This window comes from Mastigoproctus giganteus, chromosome 9, assembly GCF_048544385.1.
Source record: "Mastigoproctus giganteus isolate SK-2022 chromosome 9, ASM4854438v1, whole genome shotgun sequence".
In the NCBI taxonomy this organism is placed as follows: Eukaryota; Metazoa; Arthropoda; class Arachnida; order Uropygi; family Thelyphonidae; genus Mastigoproctus; species Mastigoproctus giganteus.
The window spans coordinates 59,105,381-59,125,268 of record NC_143583.1 but is presented as its reverse complement, the minus strand read 5'-3'; the positions used below and the strand labels follow the sequence as shown (position 1 = coordinate 59,125,268).

Here is a 19,888-nt window from a genome sequence, read left to right as displayed (position 1 = left end):
ACATGCTATCAGGATACCGAAAAAAAAAAAGAAGAAAATGGTGAAGAGTTTTTTTATAGTAAGGAATATATGGTAAATGGAAAAATTCCAATAAAAGTGATCATTGGTGTTGTTGTGTTGAAGATTTATTTTAATTATTATTATTTTTTTGTTGTTGTTGTGAAATTTGTAGCCATTGGTATTGTTGATTTGAGATAGATAAATTTAAAATGCTGCTGCTGGGTTTTTTTTTTTTTTTTTATATTACTACAAAATTTATAATTTTGCAGTATGAATTTAAAGATTTGCATTATTTAATTCATTTTTATTCAAAGATTTCATTCAATCAGCTTGATCATGGGGTCTTTCGGACCATATACAGGTAGGACTCGGTTTACGCCACTTCACTTTTGCACCTCTCATAGATCACGATTGAAGGGGGTGATGAGTCACGACTCTGCCCGACTTCCTAGACACGGATGGTCCCAACATTGTAATAAAACTATAATTCTAAATGATAAACAATGGCCTAAAATTTAAATAATTAAACAACAAAACAGAATATAAAATGCTACGAGAAAATGTAAATTGCTTAACCATGGACTAAGAACTGCAAGTGAACTGACAAATATGAACTGGCGTCTAGAGTACAGGACACTGAAAGGTTAAGTCTGATTGATCCCACTCTCCAGTCTCATTAACAAGTGCCTTCTTTCCCCCTCCTAGTTGCTCTCAGTTTTTCTAGATGTTTATATGTTTGTAGTCCATCTTGCAGTCTTCTTTTTTATTAATACATATTTTCAAATACGGATACTGTACATATCTACCACTATGTCGCCAAAATGTGTTATCAGTTGTGTCTGGAAAAGAGACTAAAAAAACGACGTAAATCATTGACAATCGAAGAAAAAAAATGGGAGTTATTTGGCTAATGGAGAAAGGTGAAACTTGATCGGATGAGTGTCGTGCCTTCAATTTAGCGCCATCAACTGTAACAACTATAATGAAAAATGCTGAGACTACAAAGCAGTCTTCCCAGTCAGCAGTCAATATTGGTGTGGGACCCACTTACTACACCCATTCCCAGAATAAAACAGTCGAAAAAATGGAAAAGCTGCTTTAGCATTAGCATTAGTAGAGGCATTTGATGCAAGAAAGCAAGCTTATGCAGCATCAGCCAAAAAAAAAAAAAAAACCACTTCCACTTCACCCCTCTGTTCGTTCAAAATGCCTGTCCAGCTGAGCCTTAAACTTATTTAGGCTATCAACCTCCACCACAAGGGATGGAAGTCTGTTCCACCAACCAACCACCCGCTGGCTAAAGGCAAATTTCCGCACGTCTATCCTACATCTGTCTTTCCTCAATTTGAATTTATGCCCTCTCAGGTGATTTTTCTGAGCTAGAGGAAGAATCCCATCAGCATTGAGCATGCTTAAACCATTCAAGGCTTTATACACCTCTATCAGATCACCTCGCTGGTGCCTAGTCTCCAGACACTGTAATTTGCAAAACTTAAGCCTTTCTTCGTAAGAGCACCCCTTTGTTCCATTCACTAATCTTGTTGCCCTTCTCTGTACTCGTTCCAGCAGCTCTACATCCTTCTTGAAATGAGGCCTCCAGACCTGTATACAGTATTCTGGGTGTGGCCTGACCTTATACAATATTGCCTTATACAATGGAATAATCACCTCCTTATCCCTGCTGGAAAAATTCCTGTATATCATTGACAATACTCCATGAGCTACTCTTGCAGCCCGTCTGCACTGCTCAGAGAACTTCATATCTGCCTGCACAATCACCCCCAAGTCCCTTTCATTCTCTACCACTGTCAGTGTAGTACCACAGAGTTGATACGTTGCTCTGGGGTTGCTGTTTCCCATGTGTAGTACTTTACATTTGTCAATGTTAAACTTCATTTGCCACCTCTCAGCCCATCTGCTCAACCTTTCCAGATCCTGTTGCAGCAGCATAGTGTCAGTAGTGTCCTTGACAATCCTGCCAACCTTTGTATCGTCTGCAAACTTGGACATTAAGCTTGATATACCATCATCAATATCATTTATAAATACAGAAAACAATAATGGACCTAACACTGAGCCCTGAGGGACTCCACTAATAACATTAGTCCACAATGAGCAGTGTCCATTGATTACCACTCTCTGTCTTCTCCCCCTCAACCACCCCTTTATCCATAGCAGCACTTTGCCTCCAATGTCACACTGCTCCAATTTGTGTAGCAGTCTTCCATGTGCAACAGTATCAAAAGCCTTTCTAAGATCCAAGTATATAATATCAAAGTTATTCCCTGCATCCAGTTCTTTTGTGACTGCATCATAGTATCCAATCAAGTTGGTCAGGCAAGACTTCCCCTTAACAAAACCATGCTGTGTCTGAGCTATAACTGAAGTCTTGTCTAAATGATCCTGCAGTGCTTCTTTAACCAGTGCCTCCATTAATTTTCCTGGAACAGAAGTTAAGCTCACAGGTCTATAATTACTTGTGTCAGCCTTTGATCCTCCTTTGTGAATTGGGGTCACATTTGCACATTTCCAGTCTATGGGTACCTCCCCTGAGTCCAAGGAAGCTCTCATGGAATAATCTCTCATGGAATTAACCTACCATGGAATATTCTTACCACATGTGGGGCGGTGCCTCCAAAACTACTCCCAGGCTTCTGGATTCCATTCAAAAGAGGGTAGGTAGGTTAATTAATTACTCATCTCTCTAACAGAGTCCTTTCACTCTCTGTCTTATAAATGTTCTGTTTCTGCTGCATGCCTCGTCTATAGAGTCTGTGGATTGATGACATGACCCAGCATCATCTTCCCCTAACAGAATCACTTATCAAGTATAAAGCAAAATCTTTGTTTGATGTGTTAAGTGGTGAAGAGTATGGTTCTAATGATTTTACTGCTAGTAGAGGATGGTTTTTTAGATTCAAGAACAGAACAAAAGTCCATAATGTTAAAATTTCCAGGAGCAGCAGCTATTGCTGCTATTACAGCTGCAAATGAATTTCCAATTTCTTTTCAAAAACTCGTCGATGAAGCAAAGCTTACCCAAGACTTAGTTTTTAATGTAGACGAAACAAGCCTCTACTAGAAAAAGCTGCCCAACTACTGCTCGTGAACAATGTTCTGCCCCTGAGTTCAAGGCAGCCAAGGACCATTTGACTTTGTTGTTGGGTGGCAATGCTTCAGGAACTTTCAGATTAAAACCTATGTTAGTTTACCATTCAGAAACGCCACGTGCTATGAAGGGAATCATGAAAACATAGCTTCCTGTCTTCTGGCGTTACAACAAAAAGGCCTGGCTTACACAGACAATTTTTAGTGACTGTACACATCGAATTTTTGCCCAGCGGTAAAGGAGTTCTGTCTTATGGTTTGCCAACTGTTTTGTATAATTGGGTATCCAGCCTTTTCTCTGACCGCTCACTGCAGGCGATGGCTCTTTGTCTTCTAACTTCCCTACTAATGCTGGTTTTCCCTAATTTCAGTTTTCTCCCGCTCTTTTCCTCTTGCGTGTTAGTGATCATTTTCCATTGACCAGAAATTCTATCCATAGTTTTGTTGATGATAGCACATTGCATTCCACCTTCCAGTTTGAGAAGCTTTGCCCTGCACAAACAGCTTCAACTTCTCTAATATCCACTACCAATTCCTTAAATGCCAATTTATCTCCAGGTAATTCTCCAGTGAGGCAAAGATAACTTAGTTGATTTCAATCCTTCTAAAATTCAGTCCCGTCTTATATCTCGCAAAAAGGATTCTTCTGCTCCTGTGCTTATCTTCGATAGTACTCTGATTTCTAGGCAAGATCATATATTTTTATTGGGGATTACCCTTACTTCAATTCTCTTTTGGCATAAGCATTTACAAATATTGCTTCCTCTGCATCTAAAAAAACTAGGTTTTCTCTTTTGCTTTCAGCGTTACTTTTCTACCAAACAGCTGTTCACTCCGGACGCCTCCGTAGCCAGGTGGGAAGGAGCAGCAGTCGCTTCTTGATTAGACCGGGGTTCGAGCCCGTCACCACCAAATACGGAGGATGCGGAAAGGTCAGGGAATGACCACCGCATATCACGGAGCAATATAGCCTTAGTTGCTAATGCTCCTAAAAAAACCAAATAACAAATAACCAAATAGCTCTTCACTCCTGTGCAAATCTGCCCTACCATGCAATATTCTTACCACATGTGGGGCGGTGCCCCCAAAACTACTCCCAGCCTTCTGGATTCCATTCAAAAGAGGGTAGGTAGGTTAATTAATTACTCATCTCTAACAGAGTCCTTTCACTCTCTGTCTTATAGATGTTCTGTTTCTGCTGCATGCCTCGTCTATAGATACTTCCATGAGCATTGTTCTTTTGAATTGGCTTCTATAATTCCTGCTGTCTCTTCCAAAGCAGTCCAAACACATGCCGCAACCAGTCAACATCCTTTTACTGTCTGACTTCAAACTTACAGAACCAAGTTTTCTTCTTCCTCATTTATTCATTCAACTTCCATTTTCTAGAACAACCATTCTTCTTTCATATATCCTGAAAATTGTAATCTACAGAAATTCAAGTCTAATGTCAATAAGTATCTACTTCTTTCATCTTCTCAACCTTCAGTCCACGCATTGTACTAAGTACTATAATACGTGTTTTTGGGTTTTAATTTAAAAAAAAAAGTATTAAAATTACATAGTGCATTAATACTTTTATCAAATCATCTTCTAATAAAAGATTATATACATTTTTGAGAAGTGCTGATAATGTGTTGGTTGAATTGTTTCAGACACCTGTTAAAGAAAATGTCAAACTTGATCCTTGGACATCAGTGGCTAGGTTTAAATTACAAGTAGAAGAGGAACTTGCAACTATTCCTGATTTAAATTATGTGATTTTAAGGCCAGCTACAGTTTATGGAATAGCAGATAAGCAGGGAATAAGTGAGTTTTACTAATTTATCATAACCAGTTCTGTAATAGACATGTTTTGTTTTAATTTGTAATTTTTTAAAAAATGTTTCAGAATATACCAATGACAGGAATTGTGACTTAACTTTGAAGTGTCTAATACTCAAGAGACCTGTGCACTAGAACTGCACCACCTGTTATTTTTTAAATTCTGGGTGGAATGCTAATACATCACTGTACTTAATGTAAATTTCTTATTTTTTTTATTTTTAGATAAATTTTAATTTATCCACAGGAGAGGTTATGGTATAAGTAATCTCCCCTGTTGAACCTTAGATGGATCACAGGGTGGTTGCAAGGTAGTAAGCAGGAGGCTGTCATTTGCTCAGATTACGAACCTAAGGGGGCATAAATTCAAATTGAGGAAAGACAGCTGTAGAATAGATGTGCGGAAATTTGCCTTTAGCCAGCGGGTGGTTAATTGCTGGAACAACTTCCATCTGTCGTGGAAGTTGATAGGTTAAATAAATTTGAGGAACTGGACAAACATTTAGAGGGAATGGTTGTGTGAATTTTTTTTTTTTTGGCTGATGCTACATTAGCTCATACGCTTGCTTTCTTGCATCGCATGCCACAATTACTATTTAAGAATATCAAAAACAATTAGCGGTCCAAGTAGCATTCCTTGGGGAACCCTACTTCTGATGTTACTCTTCAGATTGGGCTAATGTACAAAGAAAAACTCCTGGGACTTCTAATTATTTTTGATTTTCTTGAATTACATCAGTGAAGGAATACAGGGTATGATGTCAAGATATGTACAGCAGTTAATGATCAGTGGCAAATAGTGCCTCTTCAGGATGACTTAGATGGACTTCAGTTGGAAAAGTTTTATTGGTGGAATTAATTAGAAACAGTAGAAGAGATTTGGGAGTTAGCATTAGTAGAGGCATATGATGCAAGAAAGCAAGCTTATGCAGCATCAACCAAAAAAAAAAAAACTTTCACTTCACCCCCTCCGTTCGTTCGAAATACCTGTCCAGCTGAGCCTTAAATTTATTTAGGCTATCAACTTCCACAACAAGGGATGGAAGTCTGTTCCACCAACCAACTACCCGCTGGCTAAAGGCAAATTTCAGCACATCTATCCTACATCTGTCTTTCCTCAATTTGAATTTATGCCCTCTCAAGTGATTATTCTGAGTAAGAGGAAGACTCCCATCAGCATTGAACATGCTCAAACCATTCAAATCTTTATCACCTCTATGAGGTCACTCTCGAGACACTGTAATTTGCAAAACTTAAGCCTTTCTTCGTAAGAGCAACCCTTTGTTCCATTCACTAATCTTGTTGCCCTTCACTGAACTCGTTCCAGCAGCTCTACATCCTTCTTGAAATGAGGCCTCCAGACCTGTAGTACTCAAGGTGCGACTTGACCATTGTCTTATACACAGGAATAATCACCTCCTTATCCCTGCTAGAAAAATTCCTGTATATCATTGACAAGACACCATGAGCTACTCTTGCAGCCCGTCTGCACTGTTCAGAAAACTTCATATCTGCCTGCACAATTACCCCCAGGTCCTTTTCTTTCTCTACCACTGTCAGTGCAGTACCACAGAGTTGATACGTTATCACTCTGGGGTTACTGCTTTCCATATGTAGTACTTTACATTTGTCAATGTTAAACTTCATTTGCCACCTCTCAGCCCATCTGCTCAACCTTTCCAGATCCTGTTGCAGCAGCATACTGTCAGTAGTGTCCTTAACAACCCCGCCAACCTTTGTATCGTTCTGCAAACTTGGACATCAAGCTTGATATACCATCATCAATATCATTTATAAATACAGAAAACAACAATGGACCCAGCACTGAACCCTGAGGGACTCCACTAATAACATTAGTCCACGATGAGCAGTGTCCATTGATTACCATTCTGTCTTCTCCCCCTCAACCATCCCTTTATCCATAGTAGCAATTTGCCTCCAATGCCACACTCCTCCAATTTGTGCAGCAGTGTTCCATGTGCAACAGTATCAGAAGCCATTCTAAGATCCAAATATATAATATCAAAGTTATTCCCTACATCCAGTTCTTTTGTGACTGCATCATAGTATCCAATCAAATTGGTCAGGCAAGACTTTCCCTTAACAAAACCATGCTGTGTCCAAGCCATAACTGAAGTCTTGTCTAGATGATCCTGCAGTACTTCTTTAACCACTGCTTCCATTAATTTTCCTGGAACAGAAGTTACTTGTGTTCAGTTACTACAAACAGAAGTTACTACAATTACTTGTGTTCAGCCTTTGATCCTCTTTTGTGAATTGGAGTTACATTTGCACATCTCCAGTCTATGGGTACCTCCCATTAGTCCAAATAAGCTCTCATAATTATGGCTAAGGGTTTGCTTACTTCCTTTGCTGCCTCCTTTAATATAACTGGATAGATCCCATCCACCCCAGGTGAATTTTTTTTTTTGTTTATCCTCAACAATTTGTCCTCCACTTTCCTCTCAGTTATTAAAGATTATCTAGCTCACTGCCAGAGTTTATTTCACCTCTGGCATTCCATCCACCCCAGGTGAATTTTTTTTTTGTTTATCCTCAACAATTTGTCCTTCACTTTCCTCTCAGTTATTAAAGATTATCTAGCTCACTGCCAGAGTTTATTTCACCTCTGGCATTCCCCTTCCTGAATCATGTGTGAATGTAGATGCAAGTTACTCATTTAGTTTGTTAGCCACCTGAGCAGGATCATTAACAGTTGAACCATCAGTATTCAGTGGACCAATCTGATTCATCCCTTTCATTCTAGAGTCACATAGGTAAAGAACTAGTTTTCTGTTTTTCTTTGCATCTTTTGCCAAGGATTTCTCATAATCTGCCTTTGTCTCTCTAATTTCCTTTGTGACTTGGTTACAGACCAACTTATATCTATCATAGGCTTCCATGTGACCCATTAATTTAAATGTATCCCATGCATTTTTCTTCTCTGCCATGTGTCTCATTAGTTCATGTGACACCCATTTAGGCCTAAACCTTGAACAATATTTCTTAGTTGGTATGTAAAGCCTAGTAGCTTCCAAGATAAATTCTTTGAATGCTTCCCATTTTGAATTTGCTGTTGGTAACATCATCAGTTACTCCCACTGTATAGAATTTAAATACTGTCTAAGACCATCGTAGTCACCTTTACGAAAGCAAAAACCCTTCCCTTTACCCTGATGGTAGTTACCTCTTTGAGTAAATCCCACTTCAGCGCAATGTGATCACTGCCACCTGGTGGTTCCTTTATCTGCAGATTCTTAATGCATGAAGAATCACTACTGATAATCAGATCAAGAGTATTGCTCCCTCTAGTTGCCTCCGAATCTGCTGATGTAGAAAACAATCATCCAATAAATCCACAAAAGCCTTGCTAGTGTGTGAGTGACCAACCCACAAATTCCAGTCAATACTAATGTGAATGCTAATATCTGGGAAATTAAAATCCCCCATTATAAGACTCTGATTTACTGGCCCACTCTATTTCCCTGTAGAGTTTCTTATTATACTCATCAGTCATTAGGCCTATAGTACACTCCTACTCTCAATTTTGATCTCCCAGTGCTTATGTCACACCAAACTGGGTTGGCACCAGTGATGTCGACTGACTTCACTTCCTTGGATTTTATGTTTCTTAACTAATAGCATAACCCCCTCCTCCCTTCCTATCCTGTCTATCCTTTCTGTACACATTGTACTCCCCAAATTCCAGTTATGCATTCCTTATATCTGTGTGACACAACGTCTCTGATATCCTAACAATATCTGCCTTTGATGTTTTGAGCATTACCTCAAATTCATCAAATTTATTTACCAAACTCTTAACATTGGTGTACATGCAAGTATACATGCACCTGTTCCTATTTTTAGATACCATAACACAACCCATGTGTTTACTTGTACCACAATGACCCCCAGCAGTCTCTGAAATACCCTGCATCTTATTTTCCAGGCTGCTGTTCATTCCTATGGAAGTTATGATATAGACGTTATGATAGAGTTATGATATAGACATGACTTTCTGTGAACAGAAGAGACAAGCTGTGAGGAAAAAGCCCATGGTGTCCTATTGGTGCTTTATTGAATATGTAGAGAAAGGGAAGTCATAATTCCACTGTTCACCCACTTGGAATGCTGTGTACAATTACAGAGACTGCACCAAGCTTATTTAAAGAGTCCAGAGACTGGCCAACTGCTTGGTTGAGATCTGCAAAAGAAGGGCACCAACTTAAGGTAGTTGGTTAAATAATACTTTGAATATTTGGGATACAGAACTTGGCAACCAGGCACCTTAAAGGGACCTTAAAGAGGTCTGCAAGGTTTTGAATGTGGATATTAAAATGAATAAGGTTGAAATTTTTGCTATTATGATTCCAGAACTAGAGGCCTAAATTCAAATTTCTGGGGAATTAATTAATGGAATAACTTGCCTCCAGGTGGCTGACAGCTTTGAGGAATTCAAAGTCAGCTGGATAGGTATCTGCATGGGGAGGGAGTTCCATGTGAACTTCCCCACGGAAGTAGTTTATGTTATTAGTAGGTAGTTTATTAGTCTTTTATTTTATTATTTATTTATTATTATTTTTAAATTTTTTTCTTTTATTTATTTATTATTATTATTTATTTATTTATTTTTGCTTGTGCAGCAAAAAGCTTTGGGCTTCCTTGCACCCTAGGGCTAATGCTAATACCTCTTTACTTGCTGGCCACACATTCTAACCTCTGGACAACAGTTGGCCTAACTGTTTATTTAAAGTCATGTTACATCCAGTAGAAGCTGCATCCTCCCAATTGCGTGCACTATTAGAAGCTTAGTGGTTAGCATGTGACCAGCAAGTAAAGAGGAAAAAGGAAAGTTAATTTGATGATTGTGGAGAGGAAAAAGGAAAGTTAATTTGGTGATTGGGGTACTGAATTGGGAATGGGTGTTGACTAGTTAATGCATGCATTTGGACTAGTTTGTAAGAAAGAGGTGTGGAATCAAATTTCATAACAACAACAATAATTCCAATGAAACTGAACATCTAAGTATTTGTGAGGGAGCATTAAATTAACTAGATAATAAAGCATTTAGGGCTGAAGCCTCAAGCTATGGAAAAGTCTAGCGTATGTATAAGTATAGTGCAAAAGCATCAATAATACATAGCCAAATCTGAATTAACAGAATGTTAGCAAAATGGCATCGTTTTAAGTTATATCTCATATTGTGAATACCATCACAACGAGTTGCCATGATATTGCACTACTTCGAATAAGTAATGCTTCACCTGAGGAGAAGACTAATGTTACTTATTCTCAGATGGATACCACCACCCAGACGGCACCGTTTCAGGTCTGTTTGGCCCGTATTGTGGAGTTATACTTCGTAACTGTTTTGCTATCATTGCATCACTCAGGTACCTACCCACCCACTGAAGAAGGGCCAAATAGCCTTGAAATGGCACCAGGGGGAGCCTGATGATGTCCGGAGTTTCCAAGAATAGGTAACAACAGCCTTCTCCACTGGGGAAGCGTTGCCTATTTGAGGAGTTTGAGTTTTTTGAGTGGTGTGAGTTGAAGGAGTTACTGTCCCTTTCATTCTTCTACACTGTTTCTTTTCCTCTTCCACTCCTACTATTACTTTCCCTGTACCTTTTTGCTTTTCTAAGTCTAATAGGGACAACTGGATAGTCGAGTTATTATCCCACACAAATACAAAATAGCCCTGAAACGGCACCAGGGGGAGCCTGATGATGTCCGGAGTTTCCAAGAATAGGTAACAACAGCCTTCTCCACTGGGGAAGCGTTGCCTATTTGAGGAGTTTGAGTTTTTTGAGTGGTGTGAGTTGAAGGAGTTACTGTCCCTTTCATTCTTCTACACTGTTTCTTTTCCTCTTCCACTCCTACTATTACTTTCCCTGTACCTTTTTGCTTTTCTAAGTCTAATAGGGACAACTGGATAGTCGAGTTATTATCCCACACAAATACAAAATAGCCCTGAAACGGCACCAGGGGGAGCCTGATGATGTCCGGAGTTTCCAAGAATAAGTAACAACAGCCTTTTCCACCGGGTAAGCATTGCCTGTTCGAGGAGTTTGAGTTTTTGAGTGGTGTGAGTTGAAGGAGTTACTGTCCCATTCATTCTTCTACACCGTTTCTTTTCCTTTTGCCATCATTGCATCACTCGGGTACCTACCCAACCACCGAAGAAGGGCCAAATAGCCCTGAAACGGCACCAGGGGGAGCCTGATGATGTCCGGAGTTTCCAAGAATAGGTAATAACAGCCTTTTCCACTGGGGAAGTGTTGCCTATTCGAGGAGTTTTTGAGTGGTGTGAGTTGTCCCTTTACTGTCCCTTTCATTCTTCTACACCGTTTCTTTTCCTCTTCCACTCCTACTATTACTTTCCCTCTACCTTTTTGCTTTTCTAAGTCTAATAGGGACAACTGGATAGTCGAGTTATTATCCCACACAAATACAAAATAGCCCTGAAATGGTGCTGTCTGGGTTGTGGTATCCATCTGAGAATAAGTAACATTAGTCTTCTCCTCAGGTGAAGCATTACTTATTCGAAGTAGTGCAATATCATGGCAACTCGTTGTGAAGGTACACAATATGAGATATAACTTTAAACGATGCCGTTTTGCTAACATTCTATTAATTCAGATTTGGCTATGTATTATTGATGCTTTTGCACTATACTTATACATAGTCTAGACTTTTCCATAGCTTGAGGCTTCAGCCCTAAATGCTTTATAGTCTACATCCTCATACACCCTCAGGCATCTCTCATATTGTGGAGTTATACTTCATAACTCTTTTGCCATCATTGCATCACTCGGGTACCTACCCACCCACTGAAGAAGGGCCAAATAGCCCTGAAACGGCACCGGGGGGCGCCTGATGATGTCCGGAGTTTCCAGGAATGGGTGGCAGCAGCCTTCTCCACTGGGGAAGCGTTGCCTATTCGAGGAGTTTGAGTTTTTGAGTGGTGTGAGTTGAAGGAGTTATTGTCCCTTTCGTTCTTCTGCACCGTTTCTTTTCCTCTTCCGCTCCTACAATGGCTTTCCCTCTACCTTTTTGCTTTTCTGGGTCTGATAGGGACAAGTGGATATTCGAGTAGATATTCACATACATACATAAATAGCCCTGAAATAGGTTTCAATTTTATAACTCAAAATTTGTTTGGTTAAATAGATCTGGTCCAATGGATTTTTTTTCACATTTAATTCATAATAGCTGTGAAATGATCGTCCAAATTTAGATTTTTTATGATTCAGATTTGAATTTTATAATTCATTTGTTTGGTTTAATAGATTTGGTCCAATGGTTTTTTTTTCACATTAAATTCACAGATAGCCCTGAAACGGCACCAGGGGGAGCCTGATGATGTCCGGAGTTTCCAAGAATAGGTAACAACAACCTTCTCCACTGGGGAAGCGTTGCCTATTCGAGGAGTTTGAGTTTTTGAGTGGTGTGAATTGAAGGAGTTACTGTCCCTTTCATTCTTCTACACAGTTTCTTTTCCTCTTCCACTCCTACTATTACTTTCTGTCTACCTTTTTGCTTTTGTAATAGGAACAGGTGGTTAGTTGAGCTATTATCCCACACATATACAAATAGCTCTGAAACGGTGCCGTCTAGGTGGTGATATCCATCTGAGAATAAGTAACATTAGTCTTCTCCTCAGGTGAAGCATTACTTATTCGAAATAGTGCAATATCATGGCAACTCGTGAAGGTATTCACAATATGAGATATAACTTAAAACGATGCCGTTTTGCTAACATTCTGTTAATTCAGATTTAGCTATGTATTATTGATGCTTTTGCACTATACTTATACATTAACTAGATAAATAATTTAAAAGAGGTTTTGGAGGCTAGGGTGAATTTACAATTTGTAGAGTCAGCGAATGCTGGGAATAAAAGTAATGATGGCAGCGAAAGAGAGAGCATAGTTTTTTTTATATGCAAAGAATACAGTGTTGCTGATATGTATGCTAAAGAAAGTTAGATGTTGATTATTATCCCTTATTTTTTTGCATGGAATAAGAAATGACTGGGTATTTGAAGGATTGAATTTAACTAAATTTTTGTTTTCCCATTGCAAAATTTCTTGGAAATCAGCATAAAATAAACTGGTCATGGATATTTGAAGTGGTGACAAGTACACTCTCATGAGTAAAACATGATTAAATATCATTTATAGTTAGTAGTAGGAAAGAACATTAATATACAGGAAGAAAAGAGTGGCTGAAAGAACAGGATTGTTGACGTCAGCATTGAGAAGGTAGAAGATAATACTTCAAGATTGTATTGCTATTTCAATGCAGTAGTTGAAATCAATTTAAAATTTGTACACTTTGCCTGCATTCAGTTTTGGTCACTGAGAGAGTTTGTGCTATACTAAACACTGAGCACTGAGATGTGGACTTAAGTTTGTCTTAAAGGCACTGCTATTCTGAGTCCTAAGTTATTAATATATTTTTAAATTGCATTACTTGAATAGATGAATCCACTTTCCATTCAAAAAGTCACTGGAAGCACAACTGTTTTGAAGCCTACTGGCTTCTCATCAGCTGGCAAATGATTTCTCTTAGTGGATGTATGCCCAACTGCTCCTGAACATAGGATGGACAAAAGATGCCTGGCTGTAACTTTTGTCCAAATAGCAGTCAAAACCAAAAGTTCTGATTGCTATTTGGGCAAAAGATAAGGTCTGTACTCATTTCATAATTATTTGGATTTATTATAATTTTTTTGCAACTGCTGCACGCCATTTGCTTTATTCTTATCCTGAACAACCTTAGTGCATTTATTACAAAGACCATGGTTTCAGTAAACTGACATTTTAGATTAGGAATCAGGAATCGTCATACAAAAATAATTTGTGATGTCACCTGAAAAGTTTACAAATAAGGAAAACAGGAATAGAAATGTCTCACTTCATATAATGATGCAATGTCAAACAAAATAAGGATGAGAATGGCTGCAGGATAGATGTTCCATTGGAGATATTATCACAATGTTATGAGCTAAGTGCCTAGAGAACTAACATAACTTGGAGGCTTTGACAGGTTGTCATGAGGAACAGGTCAAATGAATTAGATGTGTAGTTTTATTGTTTGATGTTTTAGTAGGTAAGTGAAAGGTTGCAATAGCAAATTCTTCAGCAAATTACTGTATCTTGATATGATGTTAAATGTAATCTTATTCTTTTGCCACTACTAGGCTTTACTTTAATATCTAAAATTATTAATAATAATAAATACTAAAAAATTGAAATTCAGTTAATTGACTTTTTTCCTCTCTATAGCTCCAAGGTTGGTTCTTGGTGCTGTATATAAGCACCTCAGAGAAATGATGAAAGTAAGTTTTCATAAAAACATTTTAAATCATAAGAATATAACATATTGCGTGCCACTTTTAACATGTGTTACGCTTTGAATTTTAACCTATATTTTATTTAGGTTAAATAAAATTTAACTTTCAGGAAAGATTTCTTAAACTGTTCTGTGGCTAACTTGTGTGTTCTATATACATTTTAATTGCAACAGAGGACCATCTATTCATAGTTGTAAAAATAAAAAATTAGTAAGAGGTTATTATTATATTATAATCTGCAGTGATTGAGAAATGTATATTCTGAAGAGCCACCAGATAAAACAGTTTAGATGTCACTTGGTTTGAACCAATCACTTATAGCACAATGTAGCGGATCACCTATTCACAGAATGTTTATATGGCTTTACAGCACAACAATAAAATGATGGTAGCTGCCAAGATTGGAACTCCTTTGAATTGCTTTTCAAGTTTGATAGAGACAAGTGAAGGGTTGATACCCTTGAAGCTTGAAGGCATGATCGTGTGGATGAGGCTGCTAAACATCCCGACTCTGGATCTTACAGTCAACTGAAAGTTCCATACACAGACTACAAATCCATTATTAAAAAAACATGTTGGAAACAATGGTCTCACCTCTGGCAATCATAAACCAATAATAAACTGTTCCAGATAAAAAAAGAGCCTCAACTGTGGACATCTAGTTTTAGAAGAAACAGGCGACAAGAAGCAATTCTGGCAAGGCTTCGCATCGGTCATTCACATCCAACTCATCTGCATTTGCTTTTGGGAGAGACTCCTCCTCAGTGCTTCTTTTGCCAGTTGCACCTAACAATAAAACATATTCTCATTGAATGTTCCCACCTTTCATCTGTCCGAAATTACAGCTTCAGCTCCCTCTCTAACTTGCAGGAACCCTTAACCTTATCACATATTCTTGGTAACGAAGCAAATTTCGAGGATCTATTTAAGTATTTAAAACGCATAAATTTATATAATAGCATCTAATCATAACGTGAAATCAGTGATACCCAAACCATGAACAGGTGCAATATGGCCCAAGAGGCCCTTGTGCCAAAAACCTCAAATACAACAACAGCAGCCAAGCCACATCTACTTGTCTTTTTAAATTAGACAGCTCACTAGACCACCCAGAACAAGGTCTATCTACAGTTCTCTTCTTGTTTGTTGACTTGTATGATGCTTTTATTGAAGATTCCTGAATGTAATTTGCTGATTCAGTAGCAGTGAATATTTTCAAATAAATCCAATGAATCATTGGATTTATTTGAATGAATCAATTTCAAATAAATTTACAAACTTCAAATTAACAAATTTACAGGCTTCAAAATTTGTCAATTTTTCTGAGAGAAAATCTAATCAGTTCTGGAAATGATTGAGAATTAACATCATAGCAGTGTGTTGACTTAAAATAAATTATTGCACAATCACTAATTAGTCTAATATGTAATGACTGACCATTCTCATATTAGATTTGCAAAAGAGGAAACCAAGGTGATATCTATATTTGACTTGCTTGTCAAGCTGCTATAGATTGTATACTGGCTAAGTCTGTTAACCACAGTTAAATTGTGACTGATTAAAAAATCTTCCAAAAGACAATTTAAAAAATCTTTGTTGTTATTATACCATAAGTTCAATGTTTATTCGTAAGTTTGCAAGTTGCAACTTACTATTCATACTGCTATTGTATCATTTGGTGTGAATATTGTAGATGCAACTAGTAGTTTAGTGGCATAGTGGGGTTTTAATTGTGATAAATAAGTAGCTTGAAGGTTCTAATCAGTTGTTGGGCATATATCATTTTTTGTTTAGCTAAGGAATTTTACTTTTTAATAAGGATTAACTAATTTAACACTGCAATCATAACGGTGTTATGATTGCAGTGTTAAATCTTAAGGTATATCTTGAACTTGATAGCATAAGGTTTAACATAAAACTTGATAATGTAATACATATCACTACATTTAGGAATCTATTAGCTTAGTGTAGTATTGTCAGTTAATCAATTAAATTTATTAATTTTCATTGTTAATAAAATAAATTGTATTTAAACAAAAATCATGCCCCAGACTAGAGAGGCAAAGAAAAAACAGGACCCAAAGTAGCTTGAGCATTGTGGCTTGGGGAGAACCGAAGGTGGGGGCGATTCTCCAACATATCACACCCTAACAATATGTGCAACTTGTGAAATGTTGGCAGAACAGGACATGATCCAGCCAAGGGTATGTCTTTGTGCTAGGTGCATGGAGTGTGAAGAAATGATGATGCTAACTCTGATGGGCATTTATGAGAGTTTGAAGAGTAGGGTAGATGCCCTCAAAGGAATTAAAATAGGGGGCCAATCAAGCTCTCAGCTTCCCATTGCAATGCCAGAGCTCACACTTATGCATCAGACAACACAGCAGCAATCTCCAAGGCAGAATGCACCGGTCCCACAGGAGGTAGTTATTGTCAGCGACCCAATTGTCAGGGAAACAGATATCTTTCAGAAACAGAAACAGAGCAGATATCTTTTAAGGAGACAAAAGGTGATATAATTGTACACATTGGCACTAATGATATTAAGAGTAGGAGATCTGAGAACTTACTTAACAAGTATAGGGAAATGTTGGAAAAAAAAGTTGCGAGTTAGGATTGAATTTGAAAGTGTATGCAATTCTGCCCAGACATGATAGGAGGGAGTATGTGATGAGAGCCTTGTCAATCAGTTCAGCCCTGTAGAGATTGTGCCAGGCTCGTGGGGTAGAATTTTTCTCAGTGTAGGCTGTGCTTGTTAATGAGAGAGACTGCTTCTATAGGGATGGGATACACTTAAATAGAAAGGGTGCAAGAATATTTGTTGATGCTATCAAGACAGTAGTTGGGTAGAAAAACTGCTACCTTGGGGCATACACAGAATGATATCTTAACTAGAGCCACAGACAAAGGTGAAAGTGATTCTTGCATTGCTACTTACTTTCTGTGCAGTAGCACAGAAAGTAAGGTGTCTTGGGACTGCAAGCTCTCCTGTGGGTCATCATGGTATAAATGAATATATGGGCAGTGTTAGGGTAACTAAGAGTAAGAACATGTGCATGCATACTTGAATGTATACTTATGCTAGGAGCATTGTAAATAAATTTGGTGAATTTGAAGTACTGGTTAAGTCATCAAATGCAGATGTCCTTGGAAAGCAGAAACATGGTGTCACTCAGACATAAGTGATGCTGAATTTGAATATGGGGAGTACAGTGTATACAGGAGACACAGGAGTGGTGAAGGGGTTATACTCTTTGTTAAGAAGCATATAAGGCAATGAATGCATCCAGTTGACATGAGTGACTAGTGTAATGTTGAGTCAGTTTGGTGTGCATTATAGGCCTAATGGCTGTGATGAGTATACCAAACAGCTATACAGAGAAATAGAGTAGCCCAGCAAATCAGAATGTCTCATAAAGGGCAATTTTAACTTTCCAGATGTTGACTGGAATTTGTAAGTTGGTCACTCACACGCTAGTGAGACTTTTGTGGATTTCTTGAATGACTGTTTTCTACAGCAGCATGTTAGAGAGACAACAAGAGAAAGCAATACCCTTGATCTGGTTATCAGCATTGATTCTTCATACATTAAGAATCTGCAGGCAAAAGACCCACTAGATGGCAGCAATCACAGTGTACTAATGTGGAATTTAATTAAAGACATAACAACTGTCAAGGGTAAAGGAAAAGGTTTTTGTTTTTGTAAGAGTGACTACAGAGATCTCTTACAGTTTTTAAATTGTGTGCAGTGGGAAAAACTGATGAAGTTACCAACATCAAATTGTAAATGGGAACTATTCAGGGAAGTATTCAAAGAAGCTACTAGGCTTTTCATACCAACAAAGAAATACTGTTCAGTGCTTAGACCTCATGGGATGTCTGATGAACTATTTAGACACTTGGCAGAGAAAGAAAAGTGCATTGAATGCATATAAATTATCAGGCGATACAGAAGCCTGTGGTATATACACCAACGAGCCAAAACATGACCACCTACCTAATATGATGTTGGTCCTCCACATGCAGCCAAAGCAGCTCATATCCGACGAGACATGGACGCTACAAGATTTCTAAATGTGTCTTGTAGTGTCTGGTACCAACACATAACCAGCAGATCCTTTAACTCCTGTAAGGTACGTGGTTGAGACACCACAGATTGGAGTTCCAACACAAACCACAGATGCTCAATCGATGGAATTGATGTCTGGGGAATTTGATGTCTGCAGAATGAAATAATATATATTTCATTCTGACAGAAAGTACTTGATTCCCAATATGCTCTTCCAGGGCAGGCAGTTCGAGCTCTTTTCACATGTCCAGGACCTTGCCTGTTGTCATGTTTGACATGTTACTTTCTTGAGTAAATAAAAGATTCCTTAATCTTGGTCTTTTGTACTTGTCAAATCTAATAAGCTGAAACAAAGAATCACAAGAATTTGATGATTCCTGCCTAGATGGGTGAAAGTAGCTTCATTGCTGAACAGTATTTTTTTATTTATTTATTTTTGTGTTTTTCTGTGGCTGGCTCCTAGAACAAAAGTTAAATCTCCACATCGTTGCTCTGTTCAGTTTTTACAGACTCTGTCAAGGTAAGGCCAGTGTGTGTTGTGTAAAAAAAAAAATCATTCCACGTAGGAATATCCCATGCTGATGAAGATAGATGAAAAGGAAGACAAGAGGGGAAAGAAAAAGAAAAAATAAGTGTAAAAGTTTTTCGTCCCACACGGGAGAAAGTGATAGGAAAGAAAAACTGTGTGTGTGTGTGTGTGTGTGTGTGTGTGTGTGTGTGTGTGTGTGTGTGTGTGTGTGTGTGTTCTGTTGTGTGATGTTGTGTTTTTGCCTTTTGGCTACCTGGAAGCAGTGATCACCTGGACGACTTCCTCCAGGTATTCGTCCCTAGCAGAAGGAGGGCAAAACCTCCCCTACTATCCCTGGGGAATGAGTTTCCCGGGAGGAAAGAAAAACTTGTATAAGATGAAGAGAGGGAAGGAGAACAGTGCTAAACAGTATTAATGGAATTAATCGGCAATTAGCATTTACCCACCAACAAAATTCCAATCACTGGGCGTCGTCTCCTTGTTGAAGGTGTTGCACCCACTGTATGTGAAATGGATATGAGCTGTGCTCACGTAATGTTTGCCATACTCTTGTCTGTGGAGTACCAATACACGTAGAAATTCTTTACATGCTAATAGTAGGACTATGTTCTACCGACTAAAGAATGTGCTCTATTTCATCCACATTTTGTTCATTTGCATGTTCAGAAGAAATATGAGCACTGGGAACTGTACCAGTCTCATGCAGTTTGGTGTAAACACTAAAAAACGCTCTTGAATCTGGTATTCTGCAGTTAGGAAACCGTCGATGGTATTCTCTACAAGCAGCAGTAGCACTTTCACAACAAAAAAAAATTTAGCATGTGTGAAGATGAGAAACATCCTTAACAGCACTTCTAACACCAAACATCATGAAGTTATAACTGCTTCTTGGTCACATCTGATTCAGGGAGCTGTGCGTGTCAGTTTCAAACAGCTGTATCTCCGTATCCATTGAGAATCTTTTTTTTGCTCAGAATAATCGATATTATAACCTCCT

At 38.3% G+C, this 19,888-nt stretch overlaps 1 protein-coding gene across 2 annotated transcripts in view; it reads left to right on the top strand.

The window, feature by feature from the left end:
- Window positions 1–19,888, top strand: part of LOC150080271 (uncharacterized) — a 338,192-nt gene that overhangs the window by 183,682 nt on the left and 134,622 nt on the right. For both annotated transcript variants that reach the window (XM_090381061.1, XM_090381060.1), the window contains 2 exons: window positions 4,764–4,917; window positions 14,226–14,278. In XM_090381061.1, the coding sequence (XP_090237187.1) occupies window positions 4,764–4,917; window positions 14,226–14,278 (207 nt within the window). The remainder of the gene's footprint in view (window positions 1–4,763; window positions 4,918–14,225; window positions 14,279–19,888) is intronic.